The sequence below is a fragment of the Marmota monax genome, unplaced genomic scaffold (genome assembly GCF_021218885.2).
Source record: "Marmota monax isolate L192 unplaced genomic scaffold, Marmota_monax_Labrador192_F-V1.1 WCK01_AAM20220418_F8-fsc00181, whole genome shotgun sequence".
Classification (NCBI taxonomy): Eukaryota; Metazoa; Chordata; class Mammalia; order Rodentia; family Sciuridae; genus Marmota; species Marmota monax.
The window spans coordinates 2,831,315-2,847,313 of NW_026694276.1; the positions used below are offsets into that span (position 1 = coordinate 2,831,315).

Consider the following 15,999-nt stretch of genomic DNA (forward strand, 5'->3'; position numbering starts at 1 on the left):
TAAAGGAAAATCACTGTGGCCAGATCTCAATGTACTTTTTTGAAGACTTTGGAGATGGAGCCACTGAATCTGTATGCTCACAAACTTCTCCAGGTCATTCTGATGATAACCAGCTTATTTTGACAGTCACAAAGCTATATAACTTTATTCTAATAGCCAAACCAGGCATGACAAGACAGAACACAACAGATATTTTCATCCCAGACTCTAAAGCAACAGAGAAAGAAAGGAAGACTCTAGAGCTAGAGGGAACAAGGCAAGTCTGGTCACTTTCTCATTTACCTACTATATAAGAAAGAAGCAAGCATTCGGGTATATATAACAGAGACACCTAAAAGTAGTTCAATTCCACATTTAAAAAACCAGAAAGAAGTCTTACTATAACATTCAAGCATTCTTTGAACTAGAAACTAAACTTATTTTTCTGCAAATGAAATCTTACTGCCATGAACTCAAATAAATAGGTGGTATAAAGATTCTACCCACCCCCACAAAACTGGGAAACAAAAAAGATCATTTAATTACTGGACAATTCAGCTAGCCAGAATTCTGACACAGAAACTGAGATTTAAAACAAAGGATGCATTAGCTAAAAAAAAAAAAAAAAAAAGAAGAAAAAAAAAAAGTTTTTCTTAACCACTGCTGTCACCTTCAGCTAGAAGTAGTTGAGCAAGTAACCACTGCACAGTATATGTTACCCTTATCCTCTCATATAGGAGAGATGTGAAGAAACAAGGACAACTCTTACCTTAATAGACAATGCATAGAGATGGTTCAGCATAACATGGTTGGGCTCAGGAAGTAAGGCTGGGTCACACTAAGAGATACCAAAAAAAAAAAAAAAAAAAAAGAAAAAGAAAATCATTAGTTGCATGGACAACAAAATAGCTTACTCTTTCTCAGAGCTCTTTGGCACTGTTAAGAACACCTTATCTCCTTTCAATAATGTATTCACTCCAGTGCGTATCAATAATACATTCTTATTACGGAAAATTCTCAGTTCAGTGCAGAAACCCTAAGCATCAAGATGTGCTATTCTTAATAGAGCTGAAACAAAAATCTTGCCTACAACAACTATGGGAGATTTGCACTAAATGACAAAAATAATTTCAGTGAGAATCAATGAGAATAAATACAGAAGTCAATTATATGCAAATAAAAATTATAACTCTTTTGTATACCCCCAAGTGATAAGTATTCCTTATCTCATGATGGAAATCTCAGAAATTGGTTCTAGAATACAGTGTGGTCCTGATTTTTTCAAGAACAGAGACAACTATAAACTTTCATTTTAGTTCCTGAAGATACAACCCAGCCTTGGTAAAAGGAGTTTATAACGATATTCCTATATATATAATTCATAATCTCAGTATACCTTTATAATAACCCCAATTTCTAGGATTACTGAATTTTGGCCCAATTAATCCTACAGTTCCCCCAAATGCTCCAGCAATATTCTCTGGATACTTACAGAAATATTAGTGTCCTTGTTAAGAATAACTTGGAGTAGGTGAGGAGGAAGGATGGGTGGGGATTTGAATCTCTCTTCAGATCGAAATACATACATTTCTTGACCATAAGGCCCTGGGGGTGAACTGGAAAGGTCTAAAAGATATTTCCACAAATATAAGGCAAAGTAGGAAAATTAGGATAATGCATGAAAAAAATACATGGCCACTAATATTAAATATAGAAGTCATGGATCATAATTTGTAACCCATTGGGTCTACAAGTGTCAAGTAGCACAAGGAAAAAGTTCCCAACACAGAAACATGATTCCATGAAGAGGAGAGGGGTCCTAGGCCTGAGCTCAGAAAAGAGCTACCCCATTTGTCATCTACACAACCTTGGAAAATCCCTTTACCACAATCATTTTCCTCATCCATAAAAATAAAAATAATCTTTGCCCTATTTCCCAATATTTCCAAAGAAATCAAAAACATAATAAAAAATTTACAAAATTTGGGGGCTAGAGGTATATTGATCAGCGATCGAGTGCTTGCCTTGCATGTATGATGCACTGGGTTCAATCCTCAGCACCACATAAAAATAAATCAATCAGGGCTGGGGATGTGGCTCAAGCGGTAGTGCGCTCGCCTGGCATGCGTGCGGCCGGGTTCGATCCTCAGCACCACATACAAACAAAGATGTTGTGTCCACCGAAAACTAAAAAATAAATATTAAAATTCTCTCTCTTAAAAAAAAATAAATCAATCAATCAAAAATAAAGGTATTATGTGCATCTACAATTGAAAAAAAATACTTAAAACATTTACAAATTTTTGATTATATTCAAAAGAATTGCAAAGGATTATTTTTTTTAAAGTCTTTTTTTTTTTTCTTTTTAAAATATTTTTGAGTTGTCAATGGATTTTATTTATTTATTTATTTATATGCGGTGTTGAGGATCCAACCCAGGGCCTCCCACACGCCAGGCAAGTGCTCTACCACCAAGCCACAACTTCAGCCCTATTGTGTTTTTTTTTTTTTTTTAAAAAAAAAAACTACTTTTCCCCAAGGACTACTAACTTGTAGGGCCTCATAAAACTATAGAATTGTGAACTGATTTATCAAAATAACAAGATTAAGCTGAGTAGTTTAATAAGACAAATGAAGCTCATCTAACCTCTGCTGGGTGATACCACCAAAAGTCAATGGAAAACTTGAAATATTATTAGAGTTTTCAAACATTAGGCTAGAGCCCACTAGTGGGCTATAAAAAATACAATAGCAGCCATGTGCTGTGGCATAAGCCTGTAATCCCAGTGATCCAAAAGGCTGAGGCAGGAGGATCTCAAGTTCAAGGCCAGACGTAACAACTCAGTGAAACCCTGTTTCAAAATAAAAGGGGTTGCCAGGCATGGTGGCACACATCTGTAATCCCAGTGGCTCAGGAAGCTGAGGCAGGAGGATCGTGAGTTCAAAGCCAGCCTCAGCAAAAAAATCAAGGTACTGAGCAACTCACTGAGACCCTGTCTCTAAATAAAATACAAAATAGGACTGGGGATGTTGCTCAGTGGTCATGCGCACCTAAGTTCAATCTCTGGAAACCCCTCCCAAAAAATAAAAAAATAAAAGGGGTTGTGGTTGTGGTTCAGTTGGTAGAGGGTCTCTAAGTTCAATCCTCAGTACCAAAATTAATAACTAAATAAATATTTTTAAAAAACAGAAAAAAAATACATCACATGAAATAAAGGTAAATATTAAACCACATATTATACTTCTGTATGTTTTTGTATTTGTGTACTGGATCGCAATGCAAAATAAATGTCTAACTGTAAATCCTGGTTAAAAAGTTAAAGTATACCAGACTGAGATGTTTTTTGCTATATATAAAGAAGAGGACCTAAATGTTTAAGAAATATGTGTGTATATATACATATGCACATATATACAGGATTCAGAAGATAGAATTCTGAGAAGACATGGAAATACAAAACAAAATTAAAAGACCACTTTCATGAAGGAAATTTAAAAACCACTTTTGGGTTACAAGAAATACATGGCAAGAGAGAGCAAATACTATAAAATTACCTCGACAAGATGTCTCAGAACTTTCCATAGAATCTAGTTTTAAAGCATCAAACACCTCAAAATCAGATTTCTTGACATGGATCAAATTGTTAATCGTACCAAGCTGACTGGTAACCACAGGCTGAAATGATAAGCAGAAAAAAAATTCTTGAATCCCCTTTTCAAATCCCTTTCTTCCATCCAACCTCCTCTTTGTTTCTACTAAGGGTGAAAAATGATCATAATCAGAACCTCCATCTTTTATCGAGAGAGGAATTCTCTAGTATAGGGGAACGGCTACCCATCAATTCAGACAGCAATGACAGTTAAAATGAGGCTACTAAGTCATGGGGACCTTTTTAGATCAAAGACTTACCTCTGATGGATCATGAACCCACTGTCCATCTACAAAAAACTTGTATTGGTGCTCTCCCTCGGGGAGGTCCAAGATGGCAACGAAGTCATTATGGCTATAGAAGAAAACAGAAGGCCAAACAGTCAAGTTCCTTTTAGAAGACAGAATGTTAAAAAACAAGTGGTATTTACGGTATCATACCAATGACCTCTCATATCCCTAAGCCACTGTATCCCTCATGTAAAAAAAATAACGTATAAAATCAGGTCTTTTTTTTCTATATCATCTTGGATATATATTTGCCAACCCTTCCAAAAATTCTGGTTCTTAAATCAATGTTTAGAAAAAAATAGTCAACGATCTCCCAAAATGGTTCACCTTAGTATAACTATTTTGCTCCTGTAGAACAGATCCATCACAAGTATAAAAACCATAACAATGAGGTCTGGAATATAAAAGTACTTAAAATACTTTCCGTATTTTGGTGAGCCATTACTAGAAAACCAATTAATTCACTATTGCTCTGCAAGCACCAAATAATACTACTACAGCAAACTTCACAGTGCATTTTGCTTTAGTGCAGAAGTCAGAGCAACAGATTCAGTCAGTTACAGATTTCCTCCAAGCATAGAAAAGACTTGTGTAAGGGCTGGGGTTATAGCTCAGTGGCAGAGCACTTGCCTAGCATGTGTGAGGCACTGAGTTTGATCTTCAGCAGCACATAAAAATAAAAATAAAAAAATAAAATAAAGGTATTGAGTTCATCTACAACTGGGGGGGGGGGGAAGACTGTGTAACACCATCCTAAAAAATACACCCACCAAAACTGTTACAAATTCCCCTGAGGTAATGATATTCTAAGAGGTAAAGCATATGACTCACAATGAGGTTAAAATACAATGCCATTGGGCTGGGGTTGTAGGTCAGTGGTAAAGCGCTTGCCGTGCACGCAAGAGGCCCTAGGTTCAATCCTCAGAACCACATTAAAAATGAAGAAGAAAAAAAAAGCCTATTGCTAAAAACAAAACAAAACAAAAAACAATGCCATCAATACTAAGTGGTCACAGAAAGGGGCATATTCTAAAGAGAACATCTAGTGAGTGGAGATGGGAAGTCCAGCCTGTTCACTCTTATTAAAAGGGAAATCAGGTCTCTATTCCTGGATCCCTTAGCCTCAATCAAGACACTTATCTTCTTCACCTCTTAATCAGTGGAATCTTGGTGCTCCAGTTGTTGAAGGACCCAGAAATGAAGACCTCCTTGCCTCCTTCAGACCAACGGATAACAGTAGGCCGGGCCTGCTGCGTAGGCTTTACAGAGTCGTCCAAATCTTGCTGCCATGATACAAACTCTTTGTCCCCAGGGAGCTGTAAGAAGGAGTAGGTCATCCCTAGAATAAATTGTGACCCAGGAATTCTTAAAAGATCATTCTCCTTTATTAGGGTAGAGAGGGGTGCTGGGCTTCAGCTATGGAGACATGCCTTAAAATTAGAAACTAAATCAGATTTTTAACAAACCATAGGAAAAGAACTCATCTTGAACCAAAAATAGTCAAATGGCTTATGCTCAAGTGCTGCATGAATCAAGAGTCTAACTTTTGAGTCTGCATATATTACTTACCCTGTCAGAGCCTCAAGATTGCCCTTAAAAAAAGGAAAAGAAACCCTACTCCCCTACTGCCAGTTTAACTCATACACAGGCAATTATGACATGCTTCTGAGTACCTCTTAAGAGAGAAAAAAGAAAACAAAAGATAGCTATATTTTTAAAAAATGTCAGGTATACATTTTTCACAAGCAATTATAAATAGCTCTCAATTATCAGCTGTAATGAAAGTTACAGATACCAAATTTCATAAGTAATTTATAAACTCTATTTTAGCTAATAGGATACACAATGAAGAGACATTAAAAATTTAATATCAAAGGTCTGGGGAAGCAGCTCAATGCCAGAGCATTGCTTAGCCTGTGCAAGGCCCTGGGTTCAAACCCCAGAACCACAGATTAATCAGTTAATTAATAAAAAGAAAACCAGATCATTGATTTTATAAAATGGAGAAATAGTGGGCTGAGGATGTAGCTTAGTGATAGAGCACTTGGTCTAGCTAGTGAAAGGCAGTACTGCGGGAAAAAAAAAAAAAAAGTGGCTATGAAATCTTACTTGCTCACCTATGCCAGGTTTAGTCTATTTGAGGTACAGGAATGCAAATTTTGGCACCTCAAACAGCAAAAGATAAAACAGTTTCCTTTAACAAAAACAATTATGTAATCAAATAAGGTTTGCGTGATTCTGAATAACATTAACTCCTTAGTTTTTTGTTTTTCATTACCATCCTTTAGACCAGTAGTTGGCAACTACAGCCAGTAAGCCAAGTGCTTTTATAAGGTTTTTACTGAAAAACAGCTACATTCATTTGTATACCTATTATCTACAACTGTTTTCATGCCACAGTGGCAGAACTGAGCAGTTGTGAAAGACTGAGCTACAAAGACTAAAATATTTACCATGTGGTCCATGTGGTCCTTTACAGAAAATGTTTGCTAAGCCCTGCCTTAAATTGGCTTAAACTTAAATTGGTAAACAGATAAATAAGATCATACAGTGTTAAGTAAAGATATTACCAAACAAAATAATGTGCATTAAAAAAAAATGACTAGCTTATTTACTTGGGCTTTTTTTTTGTGGGGGGGCGGTTGGGGGAAATGGAAAAGTCTACTTTTCCATACTTCTCTCACTATTTCTCAAAATTACAATATGAGAAACTAGGCACATAATCTAAAATAAAATCTAAGATCCATGGATATAGCAGACGAGAGGCCCTGGGTTCCAGCCCCCAGACAGCAGAGTAAGTACTTAATTAACTAAAAGGAAAAAAAAAAAAAGCTGAAAAAAGAAAACTGAAGGAGCTTTTATATTATTACAAGGAATTAGCTTAAGAGAAAACCTAGTCTCCATATTCTCAAAACAATGCATTTTGTCTGACTGGCTGCATTAGAATTTCAGGAATTTTTGCATATGCCTAAGAATAATCTAAGATTGCAATTCAGATACAGGATCTGGAAATCTATTTTTAAAATCATCCCAGAAAAGACTTTGATTATGTTAAAATAAAGAAAAAAAATCTCACCTTTTGGGGTACATTAAAAATACAGAAATTTGTTATGACATTTGGAATTTGCTTCAAAAAAAATTGGTGGAGAGACAATAGATTAGGGTATGGTTGATATACATTCATTTGTGCTTTATCAATGTCTAAACTTGATGAGAGGTACACAGAATTCATTATACTATTTTCCCTACTTTGTAAATGATTCAAATTTTCCATAAAGTATTTAAACAAATCTCAGGTGATTCTAATACACAAATAAGATGAGAACCATTGAATTAGTCTGCTGGGTGGTATCCAATGTAGGCCCCATGGCTACTGTTTCTATCAAGTATTTTACGACTTAGGATTTTTCGTTTAGAATCTGAAAGCCACAAACTACTAATGCTCCAAATTTTGGAGCAAAGCCCTTCCATTTATGACGTGACATTTCTGTGGTAGGAAGGAATGCTGCTGACTACCAGAAAAATTGATTAAAGTAAAACAGCAGAACCACCAGGGAATAAAAGACAAAACAACAACTAAAATTATAATTTGAAGAGGTTTTAGTAAAATATAGAGGCAAAGAAAAGGGTAGGGTAAAAAAACCTTAGATTTGGATGGGATTAAGAATTATATGAACCATTTTCTTATTTTCCAAATGGCAAGACTGAAGTGAGGGAAAGAATGATCCAGAATAGGCCCCAATTCACACAGAACAACTTGGTTTTTATTCAAGACACCAATGACTTCAGTCATAGCTTGACAAATACTTTGACAAATACAATGTACTTAAATCCTGAGTCATTGATGTAGAAAAGCTGTAAAAATACAATGAGGTCCATCACCTTGGGAAAGCTTAAAAGAAGTAAATACATATGACTGGGTAGACAGACCAAATGAGGAGGAAAAAGTTCTGAAGTGGAAGAGAAAAGAAAGGAATGGAGAAAAAGCCCCCAAGAAATGCTCCTTTCAATCACTCTCATTTCTCCTTCTATGATCATGTTCTCAATTGGGATCCAAAAAAATTAAACCCTAGTATCCAAATTTCATGCACTACCACTATGGCAAATAAAACTAAATTCTCTCCAAAGCTTCCACACATACCCCCAATCACCTCAATCCCTCCATTTTTCTATTTCATCCCTGAACAGCCTACCAGAAAGAATTAAAAGTATTTATGCTGACACTTCTAAGTGATTAGAAACATTAGGATGGTAATCACATTGCTGTCAGCTCCATCTGTCTTTTCTGTTAGGGTGAACACAAGTGGCCTCTTCCTGTAAGTCCTTCAACTGAAAGCAAGGTCTTCAGGTGAATGAATTGTTGCTTTTAGGCCAAGGAAATATTTTGAAGGACTATTGCAGATTGGAGCTATCTGGGAATCACTGGCTCTCCCACTGGAGAAGCTGGCCTGAAAGCACATCCTGTCACCACAACTACAAAGTATAGGACAAAAACTGAACAGTCAACTAAATGATGCCCTTTATTGATCTTCAAGACTAGGCACAAATATTCAAGTAAATGAGTGGTGACTGGTCACAACCAGGCCAAAAGGGATAAGGACCCAAAGTACAGAGTTCCTAAAAGAGCAAAAGGGATCCAAACAAACAGAAAATTCCGGGGGGAAAAAAAAATCAAGGAAAATGTAAGTTAGGGCCAGCGGTTCAAATAAATTACCCTCACAAGTTTTCCACCAGAGTCTACAACCTATAAATTCTCAGAAGAATCAAGGATGGTGCAGGCGGGGAAGGTGTCTATAGTCCCTGCCTTAAAAATGTGTCTCAAGGCTTAGTTAAAATACCAAGAAAACAAGAACTACACGTCTACCCTATTTTGAGGCGGCACCACAAGAATTTACGACCGAACACCTCTGTCCCCGGGAAATCCCTTAAAAAAAAAAAAAATAAATAAATAAATAAAAAAATCCCGTAACTCAGTCCAATGCGATGAAAAGGAGCCAAGGAAACACGGAGCCCGGAAGCCAAGCAGCAGCTGCACGGCCACGGTCGGGGGCCGCGGAGAGGAGTACCTTGGAGTCCGGCAGGCTGAAAACGCTGGGGTCGTCGGTGCTCCCGACCATGATCTTGTGCTCCTTGCCCGGGGCATGGCCGCCGCCGCCATCCGCGCGTGCAGCCTTGGCGCCGTGGCGCTCCCCGGACACCCGGTCGCTGGTGGTGTTTCCCATGGCTGCAGCTCGAATCGGGGGCCACCTGGCGCGAAGAACTACACCTGGCGGGGAACACCCCAGCGGCCGCGTCAGGGGCACACCCGCAACTCCTCTGCGCCTGGGGACCCGGGAAGGGAATCCCCGCCGCAGGAAACCACGCCCCATTGTCCCCAACCTCCCGGCCTACAGGGACGCCCGCAAGCCCCCGGGCCTCCCGTCGCCCCAGCTCTGAAAACCCACCCTCGGGACTCCCCCGCAGTCCCGCGCCCACTCCCGCACCCCGATCACCTCCAGCGACGCGCTCCCTCTCCCCGGGACCACGGGCGCGATGGCCGCCCTGAGGACAAGGCCACCAATAAAGTTATTGAAATTGAAGCTGCACCCGGGGTGACGATTTGGGTTTCCTCCTAAAATGGCTAAGAGGCCCGCGGCGCGGGGCCGCCCCTGCGCACTCCTGCCGCCCTCCGCTGCGGAGCCCGGGCCCGCCTCTCTAGCCACTGCCGCCGCCTCGATGGTGGGCGCGCGCAGCCTCCAGCGCCGCGCGGGGGCGCCGGGCAGGGACAGCTCCAGCGGCGACGTGGGTGCCTCGGGCTCCGCACTTCCATGGCGAGGAAACAGCTCGGAGGACTCGCGGGGCTCGCTGCCACAGGACCGGTGCTGCTTTCTTTCGGGGCGTCTCACGCGACCTCAGGTGCGCCAAAACATTTTATGAGCCGCGTTTCTCTGAGCGGTGACCGGGAGAGGTGGGTTCCTATAGGGAATAATAAAATAGACTTCATCTCCAGGCTGAGGGAGTAGAGGTCAAGGCTAGAGGCTAAGACTGTGCCAAACCACAGGAAAGAGTAGTCAGCCCAAATTTGGGTCTGGGGAAGAATTCAAGATGCAGTGTCTAGTTGTAAATAGACCTTGTCAAATTAGTGAATGGTTAGAAGAAGAATTCTCTTATAAGCTAAGAAATAACATTTGCAGTGATTAACTCCAGAAGAAATAAAATCCAAGAGAAACGTCCACAACAAAAACACCAGAAGGCACACAAAATGTATAAAAAGGTCACAGACGATTCTAGGGTTGGGCGGGGTCCAGGATTTTATGAAAGGGAACTTATTGTTCTCAACAGAAACCTTTATTGCTAAATATGTGTCACATATACAGACCAGCAGCATTCATGTATCACCTGGGTGCTTGTTAGAATCTATGCAAAATCCGGGGCCCCATCCCCATGTACAGAACCAGAATCTGCACTTAACAAGTGAGAAAATTGCTGCTTTAACAGCTGATAGAGAGCAGATCCAGATTTGATCCCTTTTCATATTCTGCACACATCTTGTACTGAGTAAGCTTTCAATAAACATTTGCAGAATGAAGGGTAAAGGAATACTGTTCACTACATTTCTGGAGATTAGGCATAGTGATGGGGAATGCAGCCAGGGCTGGGGAACTCCAAGTCACACAGGCCAGGGTTTCTGAGTGAGCAGCCCTGTTGTAAAGTCTGTTCTTGTATTATGATTTTGAAAAGTCTACTTAAGTCAATATACTGCTACCCCATTCTTTGCTCTGTTCCTTATGAACTCATCTTCTTGCTATTGATCAAAAAGAGTTTAAGGGAATAAAGTGCAGTTTTACCACAACCCCTTGCTCACCTCTCCAAATTCTTGACTGTCTGAGCACCTCCTTTGGGTTATCCTTACTTTTCCCCCTTTCACCTTCAATTCCTTTCATCCTTCCTTGTGGGACTCAGAATAATTCTGACTGGTTCTGTTCTCTTAGGGGAAAAAAAGCAGCAAGGTGATTAGCTGACTGAAGAGAAGAGACAAAGTATTTGAGATTTGAGCAGGTAGGAGGTGAGAAATAATCAACTAGAATAGTAGGACAGATAATTGACTAGAAAAATGAAGTGTGAGTGGCAGATTGTACTGAATGTCTAGGTATGGTGGTTCTGAGTATAAGACAAGCCAATCCACCATAGTATTATTGTCATCATAATTAGCTGTTACTTGGAGAAGGGCAACAAAAGAGTTGAGAGTGCATAACAGGGTGAGAGTATAATGTTGGGCCATGGATTTTAAACCGGTTGGGCTGGGAAATGAAGAGCAGATTGATGGAGGGCCCAGAGGAGTCAAAAATACCAGAGTGAATGAACTGAGTAGGTAAGAGATGATTTGGAGTGTAGAATGTTTGACATTGAAATTTCAGTGCTATTGCAGTTATTCACATTGACTGTCTTAGATATGACCATAGGTGTAGGTAGGTGAGGTGAGATTGATCATAAAACATTCAGAGTAAGGTTATAGAACTGAAAAATGAGATGGTAGAGAATATTAGAGGCCCATCTCAACATTTGTTTCCTCTTCCTTTTCAATAACCTTGGTATAATAACCTTGGTGTGATAAAAGCATAACAACCATATGGTATGGCACATTTCTTAGCTTTCCTGGTAGCAAGATATATGTGATTACATTCTTCCAGAGAGATCTAAGAGGAAATTTTATATGGAACTTACATTAAATCTTAAAGGAAAGGGTATGCCCTTACATTTCTCCTCCCTTCTGTGTAGGATGTTCATAGAATGGCTGGAATTCAGCATGAGGTAGCTGGACCATGAGGTAGCTGAGAATCATAGAGCAGAAAAACAAACTACGGAGCTGTTATATATCAAGTCTGCCTACCTCTGGACTTTTTTATGTGAGAGGGAAATAAACTTCCGTCTTGTTTAAATCATTTTTTTGGGGGGGGTTTCTTTTATATATAGCCAAACCTAATCCTAACTAATATTTTGTATAGGTGAAAGTATTACATAGATATTAAAACTGCAGGGGTAGTTATGTATATAGAGAAAGGCACAAAGCTTGATACTAAAATATTTACAGAATGAAGGGGAGTGAATGTGTCTGAAAATAACTACAACCAGGAGAGGTGGTGGCCAATACTTCAGTGGAGTAGGAGGATTTGAGAAAGTAAAGAGAAATAGCAATGAGGAACTCTAGGCAGCTTGAGGATTGAATAAGACATACACCCCACTTTCTTTTTATGTTAAGATGCTGTGTGTGTGTGTGTGTGTGTGTGGGGGGGGTGCTTGGGATTGAACCCAGGGCCTTGTGCATTCGAGGCAAGCACTCTACCAGCTGAGAGGATCCTGACTTTTTAAAAGAACTATTTGCATAAATAAGTTATAGACAGGCAGGTGTGTTTCAAATCACAATAGAATATTAGATATCATACTGACTCAGATCAGTGGGTCATTCCAGAATATCTTCTGAAAAAACATGTTTGCCCCACAGACATTTCAAAATGTTAAGCATCTTGATCTCCTTAATCATGTTTTCTAAAAGTGTTATTCACTATTTTTTAAAAATACCTTTATTTTATTTATTTATATCTTGTGCTGAGGATCGAGCCCAGTGCTCCACACATGCTAGGCGAGTACTCTGCCACTGAGCCACAACCCCAGCCCCCCCACTATTTACTTTTTTAAAAACTCGGTCATATTTTTATCTCCCATGTTATGTGTATTCATTTAATTAATTAATCTATGGAGGCTTCACTGTGTTCCAGGCACTACACTAGGAACTAAGAACACATAACTGCAAAGAAATCTGCCTCCCAAGAATGTACTAGTTCAAAGAGGAACCATGTGAGAGAACCATTTGTTACCACATAGTTTTGTAAGGATATTCAACAGGTATGATAAAAGCACAAAGGAGCCCAGGTTCATATTGGGGATTAGGAAGCTCTTCACGGAAGAGAAAACAGATGAACTTAATCTTGAAGATGACAGAGGTGTTATTTAGCTGAAGAATTTATTGAAATTACAACAAAATAATATACAGAAGCATAGAAAATTAGGCACTTTGGGAAATTCCAAGTTTATTACTACATTACGGTTAGCCAAAGTAACAAGGAAGGCCCAATATTAAGTAACATTCCCTTACTTATGTACATACTACCCTTAGTATGAATCCTGTTTGAGGGGACTACCGGCTTCATGTTCTCAGATACAAGAAAACTTATCTAAGTGAATTAAAGAAATTGTCTTTTGACTTTATATCACCATTTCTCAGTCAATACAATTACAGCCAATACTTAGCAAAGGAGGTAAAATTTGCTGTAGTAAATTATTATGTTTTATCAAATTAACTTAATTTGTGAGTAATCAGGTAAACACATAATAATGTAGATGAATGGCATAAACAATGTTGTTCTTCTTCTAAGAAAATTCCTCTAGACTGTAGCTCTAGGTCAAATCCTGAATCAAATTAATACATTTCTTTTTTTTAAAGTAATTTTTAAATTTTGAAATAGTTTTTGATTTAAGAAAGTTTGCAAAAATATTAGAGTTCTTGGATACACCCACCTAGTTTTCCTTACTGTTGACACATTATTATGGTACATTTGTCACAACTCATAAACCAACATTGACAAATTATTATTAACCATAATGCCTACTTTATTTATATCCACCAATTTTTACTTACTATCGTCTCTTCATTCCAGAATACCCCATTATATTTAGATGACAAGTCTCCTTAGGGTTTTCTATACTGTGTTCAAAATTGCCTTGTTTTTGATGACCTTGACAGTTTTGAAGTGGTCAGGCAGTTTTTAGAATATTCCTCAAATTGAGATTGTTAGTACTTTTCTCATGGTTAAACGGGGTATGGTTTTAGGGGGCGAATACCACAGTGGTAAAGTAACCTTCTCATCATATCATATCAAGGGTACATATTTTCAGTATGCCTTATCGCTGTTGATGTTAATTTTGATCACCTTGCTGAAGTGATATTTGTTGAATTTTTCCACTGAAGTCACCTTTCCCCCTTTCCATACTGTAATTTTTGAAAGGAAGTGAATCTATCTATGCAGCCCATTTAAGAAGTAGACAATTATGCTCCATCTCCTTGACAAGAGAGTATTTTTATATAAATTATTTGGAATTCTTGTGTATGGGAGAGTTGTCTGTTCCATCTCATTTATTAATTTATTCAATCATTTACTTATATCACTATGGACTCGTGTATTTTTATGTCTTATGTTCTAATAGTAGGTTATTTATTTTATTGCTCAAATTTGTTCATTATTTGATGGCTTCTGTGTCCCCTTGACATATGCTTATTCAATTTCTGTTGTGAGTACTTCTTTACTCTCTGGCATTACGAGAATGCATTTTTCTTTGGTAACCAGATTTAATATAATTGGAGAATTTTTGTATAAATAGATATACACATATGCATGATCTTAACGTAAGAGCAAAATATATAAATAGAATATTAATACATATTTATCAATAACTAAGGCTTTTAATCTTGAGTTGTTTTGAATGCAATATCCTATTCACATCTTACATTCAGCTTGGTTTAGAAATCAAGCAATGATTTTTTGGGGGGTAACCTTACATGTTATACATACAATGAGAGAGTCAAATCAGTTTAAAAATATACACTTTAAAGAGGAAACTGGGGTGTTTTTAGTGATAATTAAGAATTAGGGGATTATTAATTCAATACATTTACATTCTAAAAGATGCAAGTTTATATTATGAAAGAAGAAAATTTAAAAAGCAAGAGACCTTCAATTTACCTTTTTAAAAATACCTTTATTTTATTTATTTAATTTTATGTGGTGCTGAGAATGTAACCCAGGGCCTCACACATGACAGGAAAGCACTGCACTGAGCCACAACCACAGCCTTCAATTTACTTTTGTGTGTGTGTGTGTGGTGGGTACCGGGGATTGAACTCAGGGTCACTCAACCACTGAGCCACATCCCCAGACCTCTTTTGTATTTTATTTAGAGGCAGGGTCCCACTGAGTTGCTTACTGCCTTGCTGTTGCTGGTGCTGGCTTTGAACTCGTGATCCTCCTTTCTCAGCCTCCCTAGCTGCTGAATTATAGGCAAGTACCACTGCACCCAGCTTAAATTTACTTTTGAACAAGAGTAATTTGCAGATTAAAAAATAGTAGATCTGGCGCTGTGGCTCAGTGGTAGCGCACTTGCTTGGCATGTGTGAGGCACTGGGTTCCATTCTCAGCATCGTGTGTAAATAAATAAAATAAAGGTCTATCAATAGCTAAAAAAAAAATCTTAAAAAACACTAGATATACTTTCTTTTTAAAAAATTTATATTTATTTTTTAGTTGTAGTTAGACACATTACCTTTATTTTATTTATTTATATGCGGTGCTGAGGATCAAACCCAGGGCCTTCATGTGCTAGGCTAGCACTCTACTGCTGAGCCACAACCCCAGCCTTATATCTACTTTCACAGATAACAAATACCCTATATCATAGGGATTCCAGAAGGAAAAAGACCTAAGGAATAATACCAACTTTCAGCTCTCTAGTTCTCGAAAAGTAAATGAGGTGAAATGATAGGCAGCTGTCCAAATAGTTATGTGATTAAGAAGTCTAACTCTCAAATATCTAATTTTTTAATGTATTAGTTGGATGTGCTTTTACTTGTTCAAATTTATCCTGTAGTTAAGAAATCGGCAGCAATCCAAATTTAAAAACATACTTCACAACAGCTATTTGTGAATAAACACTTGACTGGTACTTCCAATACCTTTCCCCATTGGAGTTCAGTGTGCTTGACATCTGACAATATCTCACGAAACAAGAATAGCAAAACTTCAACAGATGAGAAAACAGAATCAGCGGCAGCACTGGGATGTAAACCCAAGTTCCTGCTTTCTATTTATTTGCTCTGTTTTTCAGAACTACATTGTATGATTTAAGAAAAAGGGGTATTAGAATACTCCTACATTTTAGTCAAAACCTCTTTGAATTCTTATTACTTAGATTTTACTTGAAGGAGTGGAAGAAAGAGTAAGAGGAAACGAAACATCACATTTGTAGACTTGACTACAATAGTTGGCAGG

At 38.3% G+C, this 15,999-nt stretch overlaps 1 protein-coding gene across 5 annotated transcripts in view; it reads right to left on the reverse strand.

Annotated features, from left to right (window-relative positions):
- Prkab2 (protein kinase AMP-activated non-catalytic subunit beta 2) overlaps positions 1-9,579 on the reverse strand; it is a 33,427-nt gene extending 23,848 nt beyond the window's left edge. For 3 of the 5 annotated variants that reach the window (XR_009228855.1, XR_009228854.1, XM_046467277.2), the window contains exons 1-7: positions 9,412-9,577; positions 8,986-9,185; positions 5,069-5,235; positions 3,890-3,983; positions 3,535-3,655; positions 1,472-1,605; positions 749-817 (exon numbers count right to left, since the gene is read on the reverse strand). Coding sequence is in view for 3 of the 5 variants with exons in the window: in XM_046467277.2 (XP_046323233.1) it covers positions 749-817; positions 1,472-1,605; positions 3,535-3,655; positions 3,890-3,983; positions 5,069-5,235; positions 8,986-9,141 (741 nt within the window). In the remaining 2 variants the exon portion in view is untranslated. Of the gene's footprint in view, positions 1-748; positions 818-1,471; positions 1,606-3,534; positions 3,656-3,889; positions 3,984-5,068; positions 5,236-8,985; positions 9,186-9,402 lie in introns of all 5 variants that reach the window. The other 2 variants (XM_058586325.1, XM_046467278.2) reach the window with 2 other exon arrangements.
- Between the last annotated feature and the right edge of the window lie 6,420 nt (positions 9,580-15,999).